The sequence below is a fragment of the Cygnus atratus genome, chromosome 2, assembly GCF_013377495.2.
Source record: "Cygnus atratus isolate AKBS03 ecotype Queensland, Australia chromosome 2, CAtr_DNAZoo_HiC_assembly, whole genome shotgun sequence".
NCBI classification, from domain to species: domain Eukaryota; kingdom Metazoa; phylum Chordata; class Aves; order Anseriformes; family Anatidae; genus Cygnus; species Cygnus atratus.
In genome coordinates, this window is record NC_066363.1 from 31,147,238 (window position 1) to 31,169,653 (window position 22,416).

The following is a 22,416-nucleotide window of genomic DNA, read 5'->3' on the forward strand; positions in this document are numbered from 1 at the left end:
CTGTAAAATGACTAAGGGACAGAAAATAAAAACACATAATGAAAGCATCCTTAAAAAGTTAAAAAGGATGTAAATGAGCAGCTACAAGAATTAAATCCTCACAGGCGATGTGGAAGCTACTGTGGGTAACGATATTGAAAGCACAAGCCAGTGCTGGGGTCATGGGGGAGAGTGGAAGGCTTGAGGGAGGGCAGCAAGAGGGTGGTACACTGAAACAGCAGGATAACGGAGGTTGTAAGAACAAGAAGGCATTTTTCAAAAAGCTGCAAACATGCCCAAATGGAGGAAATAGAATCATAAATTAAGGCGTAATAAATACAAAAATACAGTAAAAAAAGATAAATAAATAAGGAACTGCTAGCAAAAAATCAAAACCGACAATAATATTTTTCCTAAGACACATCAGAAGAAGGAAGTCTGCCAGGTTGTAGGACCAACTGATGATAAATGTGTACAGTAAAGGCTCAGAAAAGATGCAACTATTGAAGAGAAACTTAATTTGCTGAATCGGTGTGGGGAAATTTACATGATGGATCTCCTCCTTGTTAATGACCAATCAAAGAACCTGTAAACCTGCAGTTACTATGGAAGAAGTATGGAAGAAATCAAAGGGAGGAACGTAGCAAATCCTCAGGACTATATGGTATTCACCCAGCAGTCCTGAATCTCAGCTCCTAATGGGGGTGCATAATCTCTAGTTCAACAATTGCCTTAGTAGTCACAACTGGATGACAGCAATCACCGAATCATAGAATCATTTACGTTGGAAAAGATCTGGAAAAGATCCAGCCTTTAACCTAGCACTGCCAAGTCCACTACATCTAGACGTTTTTTGAAGACCTCCAGGGATGGTGACTCAACTACTTTGCTGGGCAGCCTGTTCCAATACTTCACAACCCTTTCAGTGAAGAAATTTCTCCTTGTATTTTTCCCGCTATAGCCTCCTTTAAGGTAAATGAAGACTGTGATAAAGTCTCCCCTGAGCCTCCTTTTCTTCAGACTACACAACCCCAGTTCCCTCAGCCACTCCTCACAGGACTCTGCTCTGGACATGCTCCAGGGCCTTGATGTCCTTCTTGTACTGAGGGGCCCAAAGCTGAACACAGTACTTGAGGTGCAGCCTCACCAGAGCTGAGTACAGAAGGACGATCACCTCCCTGCTCCTGCTGGCTACACTATTCCTGATACAAGCCAGGATGCTGTTGGCCTTCTTGGCCACCTGGGCACACTGCTGGCTCACAGCCAATCATCATTCAGTTTAAACCAAGAAAAGTCTGGATGGATTTAGTACTCTACAAAATACTAAGTCTTTAGCCTATATCAGGCAATGTGACAAAAAATGAAATACTGGATAGTAATGGTGGACATCAGATTAACGATGATGGTAGAATCAATGTATCTTTCTTTTGTACAGGGAACTTTCCAAGCAGGAACTTGTTGGAACTATTTGAAAGTGTGGGTGGACCGTTGATGCCAGAAATTTACTGGGATTTTCAAGACTTTCAACAAAATTCCTTGCCAAATGTTTTTTAAGAAAACTGAGGTGTCACGATATAAGACAGAATTCCTGACATGGATAAACACTTGCTAAAAATACAGAATAGAGAGGGCAGAAGTAAATGGTGAGTTCTCAGACCAGCATTCAGACAGATCAGGTGGGATCTGTTACAGAACCTACACTGTTCAACATATCCATAAACGAACTGGAAGAAATGAGTGAGCAATAATATGAGTTTGCTAATGACACAAAGTTTATTAGGGCATAACTGACAAATGAAATGTAGAAAGACCATTATAAACTGAGTAACTAGGCAGTAAAAATGACAAATGAATTTTAATATAGACAAATGTAAAACACTGCATGTGTAATTCACATATAAAACAATGGGATCTCAGCAGACTGTTACTACGTGGAAACAAGACATTGGGATTAGGACACTATTTTGTGAAGAACCATCTCTCTCTCTTTTCCAGTCCATGTAGCTCTTTGTTACAGGATGCAGTGGATGCTAACAGTTTACATGGGCTTCAGGACCCTAGAGAAGACCACAGAGAATAAATCTATTAAAGGCTAGTAATTCCACAGAAAACAGCTCTGGCTCAGGAAGTACTTAAATTAACAATAACTGAGTAGGGGGAGAGAATTAGGGGTGTCATGTATGCTTGCCCTGATCTGATTCTTTCCTAGGCATTTCCTTATAAATGTTGTTAGACACAAGATAATGGCCTAATAAATGTTTGATGCATTATAACCATGTTAGGTGATATACTGTAGCATAAATCAGCCCACCCAACAAAGAAATGTAAACTCGGGGTATATTAGGGCAGATACTTCCAAATGAGACAGGTAAGTGGTATGTTTGCACACATCTCAAGAAGGCTCAAATGCACAACAGAACTTCTAGGACAGACAAACTATGACACAAAGGGAGGATGGAAGGGCTTCAGTTCTTCATCCTATGCAATAATTCTGAGAAGGATATGACTGCACTATGAATGCAGCAGGGAAATACACAAAATCATCCTTCAGTAAGAATAAGGGATGTAGAAAAGCCTAACTCTCTTTGGACAAGCACTTGATTAGTTAATGAAAGGAACACAAAACTAGGCAGCATGGGATTCAGCTCGGTGTGAAACACTCCCTTCCAACTGTTTTCTTACTGCTCTAGCTTTAGTGGCGTTTTTGAATGTAATAAAGGTTATGTGAGTGTTGTTAGTTTAACTAAAAGAAGTAATCTTAACTAGCTGCAGAAATAAGAAGACGTGAAAAGCTCTAGCTCATCCTACTACATAAGAATTCATTGCTTTTCCTTCATTCAAAGAAACATTCCACTGCACACAAGAAACACAGCTCTATAATAAGAGAGTAAATCACGGCTGGATAATTTAAATTTCCTATCACTCAGTCTCAAAAAGAGCAGCAGTTTCATTTGAAGACAATAGAAAATAGGTGGTGGGAAAGGTCTAAAGAGTAGCACAAGCAAGTTCAGAATTTTCTACTGTTTTTATCAGTTATGATGACAAAATAATTTTTATTTAAAATAACTGTGGAAGTTACTGGTTTTCTGATACTTTCATTCCAACATATCAGTATGTTTTATTTCCATCTTCCCAAATAATATTAAAAAGTTTATTGAGACCTAAGGGCTGTGCACAGGTTGGGGAGTAAAATGCATTTTTCATTCTTGACAGTATAGGGCTTTTGCCATCAAGTGTAGTATCACATTATTTTTATACACTTCAGCATCTGGTATGTTCTGTAATGGATGACTTTCATAAGATCAATCCAATTTAAGCAACAAATATGATTTGAGGCTTAGTAACACAAATACATATAGAAACCTTAAGTGCTGCTTCCAACCCTTGTAAAGAAACACACGTAAGTCAGCCTGGGGCTCACTTGATTCCTACTTGTAATTAGAGGGAGAGGATGAAAGTGGAAATTAACACTGCAACGTAGACTTGATGGCCAATGCCTCCACTGCACAAATTTTAAGAGCTATCATACTTTGAAGACTGCAGCAAATGCAACAGAATGACTTCAGTTACCAACAATGCACAGCATGATGTGGATTTCTTTTTGTGTTTAAATGGATGTAGAACTTCTAAAGCTTTCCTGGTCAAACATAGTAATAAAAACAGTTATGCTATGAACCGTGTTGTGAATTAACCCTGGAAAACAGCTAGGCACCACGTAGTCACTCACTCATTCCCACCCAGGACCCATCCCTGTGGGACAGGGAAAGAGGAAAGGAAGAGTAACAGCAAGAAAAGTTGTTGGTTGAGATAAAAAAATGTTTAATAAGCAAAGAAGAAGTTGAAGAAAAAAGAAAGAAAACAAAAGAAGTGATGCAAAGGCAATCACTCACCACCTCCCATGGGTAAATGCCTAGCCAGTTCCCAAGAGAAAGATGGCTAACCTCCCTAAACTCCCTTCTCTCCCTTTTTATTGCTGAGCATAGCATTATATGGCATGCAATATCTCTTTGGTTAGCTGGGGTCAGCTGTCCTGGCCGTGTCCCCTCCCAGAATCTTCCCCCCAGCTAACTTGCTGGCAGGACAGTGTGAGAAACAGAAAAGGCCTTGACACTGTGCAAACACTGTTCAGCAATAGCTAAAACATGGATGTATTATCAACATTGTTTTGGTCACAAATCTAAAACACAGCACTCTGTGAGTTGCTATGAAGAAACTTAACTCCATCCCAGCCAGACCCATTACACTGAGGAAGTTATATGGTAGAGGGGAGAATTTTACAAGGCACAGTAAAAAATTAAAATTAAAGCACAACTTATAGCTGTCATTGGATACAAGTAAATGAAACAAGTGAAAATTACAGATATTTCTCTGTAGAAACCCAAAGTTTCATAAATGTTACACATCTTTGCCTGTACAAACAAAACACATTAAATACAAATAAAAAATAAATACAAAACCTCTAAGGAACACTTCTTTCTGAGAAGACCACTCTACAGTAAAATATTGAAACAGTATTAACATTACTAGCAAAGCTAGCATTAATTCTATAAAATCCTATTTTCAGTGTAATTTTATACTTCAGCTAGAAAAATAAACTCTGCATTGAAATAATAAGGTCTCTGGGGAGACCTCATAGCAGTGTTCCGATACCTAAAGGGGGCTTTACAAGAAAGATGGGGAGGGACCCTTTACCAGGGTGTGTAGAGAAAGCCATTACAAGAGTTAACAGTTTTAAACTAAAAGAGGGGAGATTTAAATTAGAGGTTATGAGGAAATTCTTCACTCAGAGGGTGGTGAGGCACTGGAACAGGTTGCCCAGAGAAGCTGTGGATGCCCCATCCCTGGAGGTGTTCAAAGCCAGGCTGGATAGGGCTTTGGGCAACCTGGTCTGGTGGGAGGTGGCCCTGCCCACAGCAGGAAGGTTGGAACACGGTGATCTTTAAGGTCCCTTCCAGCCCAAGCCATTCTATTATACATTTTTTCATTCTATTAAAAAAAAAAAAAAAAGTTATCTGAAAAATTTCTGTCTTTTCTTTTCCTTAGAAAAGTATACCAAGGTACAAAAGATCATTAGGAAACTATCAAAGCATGAGGCAGGTAACATTTTCAAAATGCCTCTTAAGCATACCCAATGATTTTAATAAGCTTCTTTTTTGTTGCTGTTTTATGTATTGAGAGCTAAAGCCAGAAAAAACAGATACCCTCATTGCTACAGGTTAGTATTTTGGGTACCTGCTAAATGATGCCTTTTGGGGATAGCATGTAAGCAAGGTGAGAGGACTAATTTTTGATGCTCCTGATCTGGTGCCCAGCTTACTCAGACTTTAAGCATTGCTTTAAGCCAAGAATTGCAGTACTAACAATCCAAAAGTGAAACTGTCCATAAACAAATACAATGGACTTCACAGGTTTTTATTAGGCAAGTTAGCAATGGAAAAAATAAGTTAAAAGCAGTTTGTTTGCAAACAAAATTTTATGTCAATATCCTTTCATTTTAAATGTTTATGTTTCCAGTAAGAGATAGCAGGTCAACATCAAAGCTTTCATAATAGGGAAAAAATGTCAGAGTAACTAATAACAGATTGGAAGATCAAACTCTGATTTGATATTCATAATAATATTTGTTTTGCAAACGGTTCCAATTCAATGTTTATTCTCTATCACATTGAAGTATCTAGCGTAATTAAAACATACACACTTTTCAAACTTGTTATTTTCCTTCCCTCTAGAGAACTTGGCATTTCACCTTACAAACCCATTTGTTCCCCAAAATTCTACTCCATGCTATCAAACTATTTTAGAGCAATATTATTTTATAAAATTGAAATATCCACAAAAAGAAACAATCATGAGCCATTATTGACTAACATTGACAGAATGCCTTAACTGGGTTATGAAAGCAAGGAAGTTTAAAGACAATTTTATGAACACAACTCTTTTAGGATAAGTCTAAGTGTGTGCTGGGTCTGGCTGGGATGGAGTTAGCTTTCCCTGCAATGGTCCACATTAGTGTTGTGCTCTATACATGTAGCTAGAACAGCATTGATCTCTCACCAATGTTTTATCTATTGCTAATCAGTGCTGGTCACAGCACCGAGACTCTCTCCCCGTGCCCCATAGCCAGTAGGCTTGGGGTGGCCAGGAGGTTGGGAGGGGACATCACCAAGGCAGCTTACCTAAACTGATGTATTGTGTTTACGTTGCAAAGGCTTGGCAGCAGGGGGACTGCAGTGGTGGCATCTGTGAGCAGAGCCCAGCAGCTGCCCCATGTCTGGTCAGAGCCAGCTCCAGCCAGCTCCAAAGGCACCCGCCACTGACCAGAGCTGAGCCAATAAGCAAGGTTTTTTGCACCTCTGTGATAGCATATTTAAGAAAGAGAAAAAAAATCTGCTGTGCAACAGCAGCTGGGATAGTGAAGATTGAGAACCAGCCCTGCAGCCCCCAAGGTCAGTGCAGCAGGAGGGCAGGAGGTGCTCCAGGCACGCAGCAGCAGTTCCCCTGTGGCCTGTGGAGAGGTCCCTGGTGGAGCAGGCTGTCCCCCTGCAGCCCATAGGTCCCACATGGAGCAGATCTCCACGCTGCATCCCCCCCATGGAGGAGCCCCCGGTGGAGCAGGTGGATGTGGCCTGGAGGAGGCTGCGGCCCATGGAGAGCCCCCGCAGGAGCAGGCCCCGGGCCGGAGCTGCAGCCCGTGGAGAGGAGCCCATGCAGGAGCAGGGGGTCTGGCGGGAGCTGCCGCCCGTGGGGGACCCGTGCTGGAGCAGTTTGCTCCTGGGGGATGGACCCCGTGGTACGGAGCCATGTGGGAGCAGTTCTTGAAGAGCTGCTGCCTGCGGGCAGCCCCCACAGGCTCAGTTCGGGAAGGATGGCATTCCATGGGAGGGACCCCACATGGAATAGGGGCAGAGAGTGACCGTGAAGGAGCAGTGGAGATGAAACTCCAGACTTGACCACAGCCCACTCAGGGGAAGGAGGGAGTAGGTGGGAGTAAGGTGTCTTTAGTTTGCTTTTAGTTTCTCAGTGCTCTAATCTGCTAGTGATATAGGCAATAAATTACTTTAATCTCTCTATGAGCCTGTTTTGCCTGTGACCATAATTGTTGAGTCATCTCCCCATCCTTATCTCAACTCTTGAGCCTTTGCCATTGTATTTTCTCCACCTCTTCCTTTGAGGGGAGGGAGTGAGAGAGCAGCTGTGGTGGAGTTCAGCTGTCCAGCTGGGTAAGAGCACCACAGCTGACCAAAGGGATATTCCACGCCATATGATGTCACACTCAGCAATAAAAGCTGGGAAAGGGGAAGGAGAGGGGGGGTTCTTGTTACGAAGACACCTGTCCCCCACACACAACTGCTATGCATACTGAAGTCATGCTTCCCAGCATGTGGCCAAAAACAACTTTTTGATGGAAAGCAGAGAATAATTGTTTTGTTTTCTCTTTGCTTCCACACACCCTTTGATTGTTTTCCCCTCTTTCTTTTACCTTTAATTAAATTATCTCAACCCATGAGCCTTTTTCTGTCCATTGTACTTTGTTCTCCCCCTCCTCTTTTGAGAAGGGGGAGTGAGGGAATGGTTGTGGTGGACCTAAACTGCCCAGCAGGGTAAAACCACCACAAGCTGCCTTAATCATTTTGGCTGACGTGGTGGTGGGAGAACTCTGATTCGTCCAATTAAAAGTTCAATAGCTGAAATAAGTCTAAAAAGGTCATGTTTAAAAGGCATTAACCATTAATCTTATCATTTTCAGTGCAGCTTTTTAAACTCCTAGAAGCTGTAACATCATAGACAAATTGATCAACTTTCCGACCTTTCCCTGGTAAAAACATGTAGTTATTTAATGAAAATCCAAAAGGTTACCAATTATTTTTCTAAAAAGCTCATCTTTCTCAGACTGGGAATTTGGTGCTGCACTGCAAAGTTAGCTTGTGGGAATGCTTAATTAGAGCATCTTTAATAAATTTTCACAGTTGTAATAAATCGATGAATTTATTACCTGTTTTTGCTAGGGGAGGAGGAAGACCTGAGGGGAAACAAGGAAAGGAGAGTGAGAGAATGACAGAGAGAGAAAGGGAGAAAGAGAAACTGTAATATAAGAGTACCTATGCATAAATTCATTTCCAGTTGGCAAACCACCTTTTGCTTTGCCATTTGGATGATCCCATTCTGCTTTTTGATTCCTGTTTCGGGAAACACTGCCTTAAAGCCTGCCCTGCTTTTAAGGGATCTTTGACGAAAAAAAATTGTAAACATATGCCATTTTGATTTTACCAAACCAGACAGAAAACAAATTTAGCAGTTTAAGTAACGTCCTCAATCACCGAGCACACTGTGGATGAGCATCTTGTCTTCAAAAGTCTTAAAGACTACAATAAATGTGCAGCAGCGTACATAAGAAATCACTCTCTTCAGTTTACTTTAGTTTCAAACAGCTTCATAACAACTATTCTATTGCATCATTTGTCTTTTCTTAGGGTACAGACTGTGCTTTTTCTGACTACTTCAGTAAATAGTTTGTCTGCCTTAATCAGATATACTTTTGTCTCTGAAAGAGCGTTGAGGCCACCTAATCCCAGGCAAGCCTCTGCACATAACTGCTGTGCTGCCAGGATATTCTGTCAGTGCATCTCGGAGGTATTACTTAAAATATGGTTCTATAACCAACATATTTTAATATTACTTTCATATTTTAAAGTTTTATGTGGCTTCCTGTATCCATCCATATGTATTTTATTCCAAATGATAATTCTTCCTTTTTATTCTATGTGAAAAGTAGCAATTATTACTGAAACTTCTAGACCAAAATTATAATATTGCAACCTTTACAGCCTTCTGCATTTCTATTTCCATATCTGGAAATGTTGCCTTGTTTTTTTTTTTTTGGACACAAAGAGCTGTGTTGACAATTTTCTGTAATTCATTCATCAGAAATTATTACTTTAGTAAGCAGAATAGTAGTATATGGACAAACTAGTATTTTATAAAACTTAACTAGTATATTTGAATAAAAAACCTACATAGTATACATTTAATGTTTACAGATAGTAATGAACTTAAGTGTTTGTGATATCAAGGCTCAAGTTCAATATTACTCCACTGCTCAGATCAACAAGTAACCATCACATGCAATTGAAATTCTCTTCCAAATCTTGCAGTTTGAATGACAAACCGATGCTGTTAAAATTAATATATTTCCAACCAGGCATGGATATAATATCTTGACATTACCTATTGTATTATCTGGTTTGTTAGCAATTCTTTTAGGTTTACTTTTTTTTTTTTTGGTTTACTTGGGACTAACTCGGCCTTTTTATAGGTTTTACTCCTAGTCTGCAGAATAAACTGTTCTGTATTGTACCCTATTAGACTAACTACTACTTAAAAAAGAAAAAACTGTTCTGATATACAAATCGTTATTTTCAGGGTACGGCACTAAATCAACATAGCTGGAACTTCACTAACATTATAGTGTTGCCCAATTTTTTTGCCCAACACCATCATGTGCCAGTTACATCTTCCATTAAAACTGGATTTTTTTTTCCTATTTCCAAGTCAGCTTGTTTATCAGCTATTTCCTTCAACTCATCTGAAAAAACTCAAAATCTAACTCCACAAGTTCAGACTCTGGAATTTTCTGAATACTCTTTCTTCCTCCCTCTGACTTTTGTATACGTAAAATGATTTCACCTCAATATTTTCATAGTCACGTCTCAATAAATTCTTTGTCTATTATGTTTTATCCCTATTCAAGGATTAGTAGAAGTGTGTATATCAACCATGTATGTTTGATAGTGATGATATAACCTGTCAGCTAGAGGGAACCTCCATGAAGTAATTTGTCATCACGAAGGATACTGACAGAAGCTGTTGCAACAAGAGGCTGAGCATCCTGCATTACAGCAGCAGGTACTTTTTGTGTTTCCACTTCCTCTGGACCCCCCAACATGCCAGTGTTCAATTCACCAATCCTTTCTAAAGCATGCAACTTCTGTAAGGGTGACAGTAGCCACTCTGGAGAACAACACAAGCTGTGATGCTTTTAGATATGGTTTTGGTTCAATGTTTGCAATTACAAGAGTTTGCTGGAGTATCAGACTCTTGATTAAAAAGTTGACATGCTTGTACTTTCACTTCAGTAGACAAAGAGAGGATTCAAATTATTAGCTAATACGTTGTACTTGAACTAAAATACCTTGGTGACTCGAAACATCCTCTGAAGTGAAAAAAAAAAAAAAAAAAAAAAAAACAGAAAAACACAGCCAAAACAAAACAGAAACCTTCTCGTTCTCATCCACATTAGCAATAAATGATTGTCATTTCTAGATTCACGTCAAGTATTTTTACAGACATATATATAGACAGATTTCACAGAAGTCCATTGAAGATTATAAAAGTTTTTCCTTCCAATCATCTTTATTAACTGCTGTTATCAGCATATGTAACATTTGATCCATCTGCACATAAAGCCACATATACAACGAATCTTGTGAGAAAAAAAATGTACTTACACTAGAAGTCCTATTGGTAGTGCTGAGCCATATATACAATATACACATATATAATGAATTTTTTGAGAAAGAATTGTACTTACACTAAAAGTCCTATTCGTAATGTTACATTATTACCATAATAAAGTGCTTGTATGAAGTCTTAAAGCTATATTTCAACAGTTATTCAAATGACCTTTACCACAGGAAAACAGAATTCACCCTGGAAAAAATGGGTTTTGATAGTACCAGAAAGAAGACTAAAAAAATATATGTATGCCATTGTATGTTGTACGAACAAGAAAGAAATTAATGTCATGTAATAACATAATTCCCACATGAAATAGTTATGCAGGTATTAGAAGTTTGTAAAGGCATTAATTAATAGGTATTGATACTCATAGCTCTTAATAAAGCCAATAGAATTTTGGGGGAAATCAAATATTTGGTATACAAGAAAAATAACCTATGGATGGACAGTTTTAAAAAAATGTATATATAAACTCCAACACCACTCAATTAAAAAAAACAGTCAAGATTACATTTATTTGCACTTTTTTTTTGCACATTATCACATTACCTTCTATATTAAAATTTCCATTGAATATCTAACTTATTTCCTTGTTCACTGCTGATTGAGTTATAAAGCTGTCTACACAAGCAGCAAAAACCGTATTTACACTGGATGCAAGGCAGTCCAGTTTTCTGGTTGGCAGAACGCATTTCCCAGACAAAATTATTTACTTTAGGTAGCTTCTGTGAGTACAAAGGATGCTGGAGTGATAACTTTTTGCCTCCAGCTGAGGCAAAAATTGGCTTTTATTGGAGTGTTTGTATCACCACCTATATGCCATGTCCTTTCAGTCACCTGAATACCAAACACTGTTTCAATGTGAAGCATAACACTCTGAAAAAGCACTAATTAAAAACACTTTCACTATTTTTTACTTTTTAAATCCTGAAGAAAGCAGGAAAGGAAAAACGAAACAGAAAAAAGGACTGTGACGTTTTCACATGCTTTTAAAAACTGTTTGCCATTTGTTCCTCTCTAATCAAAATGCTTACATTTTTGCCTATAACTACAGGCTCTTCTGAATTTTGAACAAGAACAGGCAAGAATCTTTCCAATAAATGTTTTTCATGTCATATTTATTCCCCCTGGATTTTGTTTTAGATGAAGATTCTATCATTAATCATATAAATCACAAAAGTAGATACTTTGCAGGTAGAAAGAATTACATACCTTATATTGGATAAGGAGACCATAAACCAAAATATTTTTCTTTTTCACTTCCCTTGCAAATTTCTTGATCTTAGTTAGTTCTTCCAACCCAATGCTGAAAGAAATATTTTCTGAAATATTCAAGTGCACCTGCAAAGGAACAGATATGTAAAAAAAAAATCTGCTTTTTCAAAGCATGTTATTTTAGACTGCCAGTATTTAATAGCTCATACCATTGTTAAGAACACACAAGAACATAGGCTAATAAAGGTTTTTCTTATTTTCTATTCACATCGAATTCTATCACTTATACATTTAGTGACATGACAATTATTTCTTTTCAAAGAACAGTGAGACCAATATGCCAGAACAAAGCAGAACACAGTGTTGTAACTGTGTATTAAAAATATTTCATTAAATCAGAAAACAAACAACATTCTTTCCTAAGCTCTAACCTAACTTTCACAGATTTTTACTATCAGGATAACAGAGAAATACAGATGTTTTTCATAAGCACGTTAAAGGTTTTCAAAATGGAACTGCATTCTTTAAAGCTTTATTTTCAATTTACTACCTTCTCAGTGTAGAATATTAATAGCCTAAATTAGATTCAATAAAACACTTATTCTACCTAATTATAAGACTTTCCTCCCACTGTCTAGTTTTAGGTACTTGTTAGGAACAACTGATGGATGAATTATATCATCTGAACTACCATAAAGGAATGAAATGTATCATTTTTTCTTAAAGCTATCTTCAAAGGTGTTCACCTAAATGCACATGCAGTAGGCTGCTCAAGCAAGTACACTTTCATTAACAATGGTGCTGGATGCTACAAGGATCTCACAAGATCTACTATCTTAGGAACAAAACCTCAGTTTCACAGTGAGGTATGTGTTACTATTGTTTGCATCTATACATACTTCTCTGGGAATATTAAGTCCAGAATATTTATAGCTGCAATCATTTAAACAAAGCTCTCACATTCCATGTGTTACAGGAAAAAAAAAAAAGACCTTCATTCAAATCCAGGGTAGGAGATGGTGCCAGCTAGGAGGCTGGCAGTGTTTTTAACACTGTAGTGTTACTCATTTGTGAGTGACTTATGAATGGACCTATTAGAGCAGATGCAGAGGAGAGACACAAAGATGATCAACGGGCTCAGCAACTCTCTTATGAAGACAGACAGAGAGCTGGGGTTGTTCAGCCTGGAGAAGACAAGGCTCTGGAGTGACCTCATAGCAGCCTTCCAGTACCTAAAGGGGGCCTACAGGAAAGCTGGGGAGAGCCCCTTTACCAAGGTGTGTGAAACGACAAGGGTTAATGGTTTGAAACTAAAGAAGGGTAAATTTAGCTTAGATATTTGGAAGAAATTCTTTACAATGAGGGTGGTGAGGCACTGGAACCGGCTGCCTGGAGAAGCTGTGGATGCACCATCCCTGGAAGTGTTCAAGGCCAGGCTGGATGGGGCTTTGGGCAACGTGGTCTCGTGGAAGTTGGGGTTGGAATTAGATCACAGAATGGCTTGGGTTGGAAGGCCCTTAGTTCCAAACCCCCTGCCATAGGCAGGGATGCCACCCACTAGATCAGGTTGGCCAAGATAATCTTTAAGGTCCCTTCTAACCCAAACCATCCTACTGTTCTAATTGATTAACCATTCTAAGTTAATTACACATCCCCAAAACTTAACAGAGAGAAATGTTTTCTAAAATTCTTGATAAAGGGTTAATGAAAACATTCTCAGTCCAGAAAAGTACATTCTGCATATCCACTAGACCTGTAAATGGGCAAAAGATTTGGCAGTATATCACTACTATGATTAAAGGCAGAAAGAATTTACCTTGGTTTCAAAATTCAGTAAAATTAAAGCTCCACCCTGAACTTCCTCAGAAATAGCATCAGAAAAAAAGTCTAGAAATAAAAGTTACAAATATTTCCATGGAATTAGAGTATCTCAGTCTATAAGACAACAACATACAGTTACTGAGGATATCAGGTTTTGTAAAATACTACTTACCTTCATGATATCTCGTTTATTTGTTAAAAACAATAATAACATTTCATAACTTTAACCTCAGATTAAACTTAACTTGAGAAGTAAACTCAGTTTTGCCTCTAGATCACTAGACTACATGACTACACGCTTTGGAAACTATTCAGGCTCTAGGTAAAATAAATATTTGTTTGTTTTTCCAATGGCTTCCTATAAGGAATTAGATTATGAAATCACAACAGATTATTATGCATTATTAATGGAGATTATAATATAAACCAGAGACACACACTTTGGTGAGATATGGCATTAATGATGCTCATTCAACCCAATACTTCTCATCCCTATCTATAAAGTCAGACAATATAACAACAGAATTGTATCTGGTTATACTACACAGAGACTTTCAAATCTCATATTTTCTCCTTTTTAACAGATTGAGTAAAATAAAAGTCATGTACACCTTCAGCTGTCATCCACGTGAAACATTAAAATTATTTTGGCAACAATATTCTAATGAGAATTTTAGCCAAAAATGTAGTTCAAAAATTTTGCCAAGTACCAGAACATATATTTCAGTGTTATAACATCTTGATGTTTTACATTGCAAAGTACTTCTCAGTTCTTTCTTAATATTTGAACCAGAAAAGCAATAATAATTTTTAAAACTTTAAATAAAACAGCACAGAAAAAAAATAAAGCCACTTAATTTTCTTTCAGCTGAGTATTCCAGCAGAGTACACCATTTGCAGCAACCCAGTATGAGATGGAGCACAACAATAAAGCAGGAGTTAACAACTCAGTATGAATAGCCAAAATAAATCTTTTACAGATCTACATAACTAATAATCGGCATTTTGCTACTATTGGTTTATTCCTGACAGTATGAAGTACATTTGCTGAAGCACAAATGACATTTTAAAGTCTAATTTACAGTTCAAAATTTCAATTATATTCAGAGATATCAGTGTCTCTTGAAAGAGTCTAGATCTGGTGTAACACTTTATTATTAGCGGTTATTTACAGATACAAGATTCTACATTATTTTTTAAAATTAAAAATTTCTACAAGAAATTTTTAAGAGTTACCTACCGAAATAAGAACCACTGGATATAAGAGAGGAATATTTGATTTTTCTAACATATCCACTAGTTGCTGGATTTCTTCAGTAGCATACTCTTTATCCTAAATGAAAAAAAATTGTTTAGAATTACTGAAAATATCAAAAGATTATTTCATAAAAGTGGTATTCAAATATCTATCACTTACCAAAAAAGATATGTAATTCTTAGGGGCGGGGGTGGAGGGGTGTTTGGTTGGTTTTATATTTGTAATGCTTTTGCCAGGTAAATTATGGTTGTTTGAAACAAAATTGAGATTAAGAATATTACCCTTAAGAAATATATATAACAACCTTAAGGGTCTTGTTTGATCTTGGACAAAGTTCAACAAAAATTTTCCTGTTCGCATACAAGGAGCCAAATATAGATTGCAAAGCATGCACGTGTCCAAAATGGGAAGCACTAATGAAGACCACAAAAGCAATGCACAGTTAGATTACTACACTTAGTATACCTCTTCATATTGCATCCCTCTTATTCAAGAATCCGTGAGTGGTTTAACAACATACTGAAGGAACTGCAAAACCAGGAGTAAAAGAATGGACCAATATGTCAACGGTCCACTTTGGTGCGTATCAGAAACGCCAAACAATGGAATGGATACAAACCATTTGTTATTCAAATGCGTAATTATCTACTATTACTAATAAGTTTAAGTGCAAAACTAAAAGCATGCTTCTTTTCAACTTACATTGATGCAAAGAAAATTGTAGCACTCTCCTGAAAAGATGTTTTGTGGATGGCTATCATTTTTGCTTAGAGATATCGATATAGCTTCAACCTGATCAGAAAAAAATATATTACTTCTTCACAAATTCAACTTCAGACTTAACCATCTGCTAAAGCTTACACAATTATCACAGAGATTGTTAAGTCAAATGGCATAAAACTGGCAGTTAGTATTTCCAATAAAAGAACTAAAATCTGCTCAGACTTTCAGGTCACTCAACAGTGAAGCATGGAGTCCAGAACCCTACAGGTTTCTGCAAGTATTTGCTGAAGTGTACTGCTAGTGGGAGCCATTCCAAAATCAGCCCTGGAAGTATCATCAGATACTAGAGTTACAGCCTAGACCACTAGAGTTACTCTTCCCAGAGATGAAAGACTATTAATAAGATCAAGACAACCTATTGACTTTAGATCTCTGATTCTAAGCAAATCTTCATAAAGTTCAAATACACATGATTTCAATCATGTTCAACAAATACATATTGTCTTCATATAACTAAAATAAAATAAATGAAGGGCCAGGCATGAAGGACCAGATGCACAGGTATTCCAGGATTCTGTTATGACAAGAATCATTTAGAATTTCTCCTGAAAAGCATTTCCATGATGAATACTTTAGAATACCTTCTTAATCACAAACATATCTATTTTGTAACCTTTAGCTATAACATCAGCTAAGAAATGATCTTATCCTAATTAAAATAAAAAGTAGATTCCACTACATCACCAGCTTCAGGCTTGCCTTAAGGAAAATAGCAATCCAAGTTTCACAAGGGAATTTTTTTCCCTAAGAGAAGATAACATTTTGAAGCCAGTAAAAAAAAGGTTTTTTTTTGTTTGTATGTTTAAAAAAAGCCAAAAACCTTCATGTGGCTTCTATTACACCAGCAAATCTCACCGTGTCACTACCCATGTGCTTTATTTCTGCCCAGAACAGAGCGTATGCTAGCTGCAAACAACAGAATTGATCCACTGCTGTGCTCCCTCAAAATGTCACTGAATCCACAATCCAACAGAAGTACCAAATACCACATTTTTAAAAAGGCTATTGTTATCTAAAGTTGTATTTTTTTATTTTTGAAATAGTTGGGCAGCTAACTTGTTTGCAAAGAAAGATGGTTTGAAAACCCAAAGCTGAGATTTATGTATTAAAGATTTTAGAAGCTTTGGGGCTGAAAATTTGATAATGCAGCCCTAAATAGTTGATATTTAAAGAGTTTAAAAAAGATGCAGAAGGCAAGAATTACTAAAACTACTTTAAGAAATGCAATACTCCAGGGCTGTTCCAGCTTGAACTTCTGCTGAGTAAAATCAGAAATCTTCAATGCCTTCATGACCTATTGCAACGTAGTGCAACAAGCATGAAAGCACGCAAGACTTTTCAGAAGGTAAATAGAACGTGACCCAAAGCCCTTCTTTTTCTTTTCTTTGAGATACCAGAATACATGATGCTTAAGTATTCCAGAATATGTAAAGATTAATTAAGTGTATCAATTTTTATTTAAATTGAACAATTTGATAGAGCAGTATATTGAGATTTTGTTTTACAGACATTATTCAATAAAAATGAAATAAGATTCGTCTCTTGATAAAGCACAGGCAGGACTATATTCTGTAAGGGGTGGAACACAAGTAATATGTTACCAAGACAAACATATGAGTGGTATACACATACACACCTCTGTTGCTGCGTTGTTCAACTTAAGAGCTCACTTCTCAAATCTTTACAAATGTAAAATATCTCTTAGCTTCCAAAATAACCCTTCCTCTACATGAGATGCCAAATTACGCCCCTTTCCTTTCACGACTTCAGTGAAATTAGGCTTCCAAACAAGCACAGGCTCACACAGCACACATAAGCCTCTGATAGCATCATAAAAACATGAACATGAGAAAGCTATGTCTGCACATCTGTAATTTTTTGTTTGTAAAGTTGACTCGCAAATTCCAAACTAGCCAATTTAGCTTCCATGCACATCCAATGTTTCCTTATATCATCAGTTTTGACTCCAATTAGAATACTAAACAAAAAAAAAAATCCACTGACTTGAATACACTTTTCTGCAAACAAATGAAAAGTAATTCTTAAACAGGAATTCTTACAGTGAACTCAGCAGAAATAGATTTTTTTTTTTTTAAATTATGAAAGCATGTCTCTGAAAAGGCTCTTAGTGAAGTTACTTGTCAATTTATTTGTTAAAAGGCAGATTCCACAGCAACTGGGGCAGATCATCCAAAAACCTTTCTACGCAGTGCCTATTCCAAAGTTCTGAAAAAGCAAATGATCATAACGCATGTGTTACTATTTTTATTTCTCAGGCAATCTCCCAGTCTTGACGTGCTTTTTATTTCTGTTTCTAATGACGTGTAGAATCAGTATTTTTTGTGCAGTATTTTGAAAGATACACAGATCATCTCTGTCTCTTAGTTTTATCCCAGGTTTCTTGTCTAATGTTTTCAAGCCATAGAAGACACATTACCATCGATGATAACCCATATTTTAATTTTCATCTCATTCAAATACGGATGTAAGTACCCTTAAGCAATGATCTTAAGAGAGGGACTCTTTGTCAAGTAGTGTAGTGATAGGACAAGGAATAAGGGCTTTAAACTGAAAGAGGGTAGATTTAGATTAGAGGAAAATTGGAAGAAATTCTTTACAATGAGGGAGGTGAGGCACTGGAACAGGCTGCCCAGAGAAGCTGTGGCTGCCCCAACCCTGGCAGTGTTCAAGGCCAGGCTGGATGGGGCTTTGAGCAACCTGGTCTGGTGGGAGGTGTCCCTGCCTATGGCGGGGGGGGTGTAACAGGGTGATCTTTAAGGGCCCTTCCAATCCGAACCAATCTATGATCTGACCCATGACAAAATGGTTCAGCTGGTCTCAGAGGCTTTCAACGTGTATCTAGGAAACACGATTCAGGAAGCAGCGATTCAATAGCGGATTACCCATGAGAAAGAAGACAGGTGAATAACAGTTCTCGCTACCAAACTGAAAACTTCAATACATTGTCAATTAACTAAAATTAATTCTTCTTCTATTTGGATAGTTAGCATGCAAAAGTATTTCTTTACATTATTTATGAAAGTTACCATGTAATTACAACACTAATTGAGATAACAGAAATTACCTAAAATTCCACCTCAGTAAAAAGTGTCATGCTCAGGGGTTAAACAGAACAAAAGTACGGGGATTTGCCTAATTAATTCTGGTTGGTTTAGGAATCAATATTCAGGTAGTATAAAGAGGCAGAGGTGGTGAGGGTTTCTTTTTGTTTGTTTTTGTTTTCAACATGGAGATAAGAATAATAAAAATGTTTTCCTTAATGTTTCTCTACTTGTCAGACAGCCTGTGGTAAAGTTTCAATTTTATTTAACATCAATTTTTCACAAAATCAATCAATAACACCAGGACATTAGCAATTTGTAAAAGTTAAAGTGTATCAGAATTCAAAGTCACAATCAATACCAGTCTAGCAGACGGACAATTCAATGATTAAGAAATTATCTCTTTCTCACTGAAAGACTAATTAGTGAAACTTAGTCCATTCCTAACTGAATAGGACCAAATATTTTGATATACTGCTTGTGGATACTTATCCAGTCACAAAAATAACATACAACTTTGTCTAATCACGTTTCATACACAGGAGGAATTTGTCATTGAATAAGCAGGAGTAGCTAATTCTCAGGTACGGAAGAAAAGAGCTTCAGCCCCCATTTAAGTCTGATTGCTTCCAAAGAAAGAGGTAAATAAGAAATTTAAGGAAAGACAACTTATGCCTTTCATAGAAAGATATTTTCAGCAAAAATATTCATTTATTAGATACACGATTTACAGTAACACTTTTAAAATACCTGTTCAGAAAGTATTTTGCAAGCAATAACTTCCTTCACTTTATCTCATCAGTTCATGTCTTTTTTTCATGTTATTGGTGTTACAGATGATAATGTTATTGCAGTCTCTCTCAGAAACCTCCCTAACAAAATGTCTTCCGGATTCTTCTTTAAAGATTCTTACTTAGAAGCTGACAAACATATTAAAAGTAAATATGGTGGCTAGTATGCACTAGTATCAAAACTATCAGAAATGCTAAACTATTGACCATACTATCAGAGTTCAAATTTCAGATTATACATACCCTACCGTATGCTTCTCAATCAGTGTCTTAACTAGACTGATTACCCTCTAATTAGCCCTTTTGAATAACCCAGATTTCAGTGCAGTAAGTTTAATATGGTTAAAGTAATTAACATGTTGCACAGAATCAAATCTCTCACAAGGTTACTACACTTCACTTGAGAAACACCTTCTTTCTAAGGTCTTTCAAATTTGGGAAGTACCATATAATGCTAACCTTGAAAATTATCTCACATGATTAGGGATGTTTCAGGAAACAATACAATACAGGGATCTTGATGGAGTTCTTTCTCAAATGTCACCTTGCAGGAATGTTTTAGAAGTGTTGAGGAGAAATTTAACAAAACTTGACTATGAGGAAATAAAACATGGATCAAGAGAAGAGAAGAATGGTGCTAGAAGTCATCAGTTAAGCTGATTTAATAGAGTGATCAAAAAAAAAAAAATCAGTCCCATATCAGGAGGAATCCTTTCACTTTACTCCTTCATTACCTTGTTTGTGGTCATTTTATCTGTAGTTTATTCAAATGCATCATGGGTTCAGATGCCTGACCAACCAAACAGCTAATTGCTTCTACAATGAAAAGCTCCAAAGATGTTGCAGATTTTAATTGGTTTTGGCACCAGTCTGACTTTTAAGTTCGGCTTTCGTAAAGCTGGTTGTTAGAACATAAATTCTTTGTTTTTTCTTACTGGATTGGAAGTGTTTCTCATGGTATTATTAATGTGGTTATATGTAAATGTAATAGAGATACATAGGAGTGTGTAAGTAAATGTTTAAAGAAGTTTGTTTTTTTTTTTCCCCAATATGGGAAAAATATCTTCCTAGCAGTACCAGAATAGTTTAAAGAGAGAAAAAAGTAAAACTAGTAATGGATCTAGTATCAATAAAGTGGAAGAAGACTTCTGCTCTGTCATACAGCTATTCAGACAACAAGAAAATCTTATTCAACTCTGTCAATATTTTGTACTTTAAAATGTAGACATGTAATAGATAAAAACCCATGATTTTCCCTACTAAATACAACTCTTTCCAAATAAGAACTGAAAGTACAATATTGAGTTACATTTCCAGATGTAAAACAGCAAGTTTGCTATACAAGAACATCCCATATGAACTGAACACAGAAAACAGATCAATAGACATGAACAAAAGCTATTATAAAAGTAAAACTACGTAAATTGGGAAACCTATATTTTAGAACAGTTACTTCTGCTCTATTTCTCTGGGAAAGATGTGATCTCATTACATAAGACATAATTAAGAATTACCCCGATAACACTCAAGATTTGTCTTATTACTAAATGTTAATCATCTTTGGGAAAATGAAAATACATGATAGTCCCATTATTAGGAATAATGAAAAAGGAAAAGATAGTTAAATGCCAGTGGAAGATTCCATCAATATTCTACAGCAATGCTTCAAGACGCATTCAGTATGTGTGAAGTGTACTTCCATATCTCTCTACAAAAAGGCTGATTAACTTTGCATTCACAATTGTGCAAGAATACAACTTACTCTTTAATTCATTTAGACTTTAATTCAGACTTCAAAGTAACAAAAGCATTTCCTCTGTAACATATTTGTAACAATTCAGGCTTACTGAATTCATAAAAGCTAAAGAAAATGACCTCTCTCTTTTCTGGATCCAATTTCTCCTCTAATCTAATATAAACATTTTAAAGAGCATCTGTATGATCCCTCTCTATAGCATAATTAAGCAGAAGATGCTTCTTTCTTGGTAACTTCCACACCTGGTGTTAATCCTTTTTAATAAATACTCAAGTGACACAGAAGGTCTCAGTTTCTGTATTCAGAATTTATACCATTTCTTACGAGTTGTGATAACATGAAACTTTAAATTAATCACACAGTTTACAATCACAGAGTTGTACTTACTTTTACTTGGCTTTTTAGAGATTCATGAAGGAGAAAACCTACTTGTACAACAGCTTCCTTCACATCAGTAATAATACAAATTTGTTGCGATAGGTTGTCTGTTATCAAGAAAAAAATGCAAAAAATTATATAATTACTTATCTGCTAAATATAATGTTCAATTCATATACTGATGTCTTTTGACTGCTCTTTAAACAAGCCTCCATAAAAGATACACATTTTCTGCATGTGGAAAGGTTTTTTTGTTTGCTTTTATACATAATTACACACCACATAAATTCAATCAGATGCATTTAAGATTATTTAAGTAAGCGTCTCACTTTCTATTGTAAACTCAAAGACTTGTTTCAAAAAAAAAAATTTAAGCTGATGTAGAGTTAGTATTATTGGAAAGTGACTTCTGTATTTAAAACAATTCTTGTGAGTGGAAACAGTGAATTAACCACTGAGAATCCCCAGAAATGATTCTATGAATCAAGGACACTTATTATGGCCAATATACATTGCATGACTACAAAAATCACGGTAGCAACTCTCTTTACATTAAGTTAGCAAGAATGGGGTGGGGTGGAGATAGAAGAGAGAACAATAAATACCTGCTTATAAACCATCACAACCAGATGAAAGTGAGAATAAAAAAAATGCATGGCCAGTTCTCACAGGACTGGAAATCACAGATTATCACAACTGTGGGAGAAATTATCTTCCCATAGATTCATTGGGCAAAAATATCCTGAACATGCATCAAAGTTGGCTTCTACTTACTACAGAATAACTTTACAGTCTAAAAGAATGGGTCAATGGGAAAACCATACTGAATTAATTTCTTATCAGCAGAAAGCAACCAGT

General features: G+C 36.6%; 1 protein-coding gene across 3 annotated transcripts in view; it reads right to left on the reverse strand.

The window, feature by feature from the left end:
- The window catches only part of CRPPA (CDP-L-ribitol pyrophosphorylase A), a 126,360-nt gene that overhangs the window by 43,271 nt on the left and 60,673 nt on the right, over positions 1-22,416 (reverse strand). Inside the window, exons 6-10 of one of the 3 annotated variants that reach the window (XM_035562488.2) lie at positions 21,568-21,665; positions 15,491-15,580; positions 14,771-14,863; positions 11,707-11,835; positions 1,736-2,036 (exon numbers count right to left, since the gene is read on the reverse strand). In XM_035562488.2, coding sequence (XP_035418381.1) covers positions 2,010-2,036; positions 11,707-11,835; positions 14,771-14,863; positions 15,491-15,580; positions 21,568-21,665 — 437 coding nt within the window. In that variant the 3' untranslated portion in view covers positions 1,736-2,009. Of the gene's footprint in view, positions 1-1,735; positions 2,037-11,706; positions 11,836-14,770; positions 14,864-15,490; positions 15,581-21,567; positions 21,666-22,416 lie in introns of those variants that run through there. The other 2 variants (XM_035562487.2, XM_035562486.2) reach the window with 2 other exon arrangements.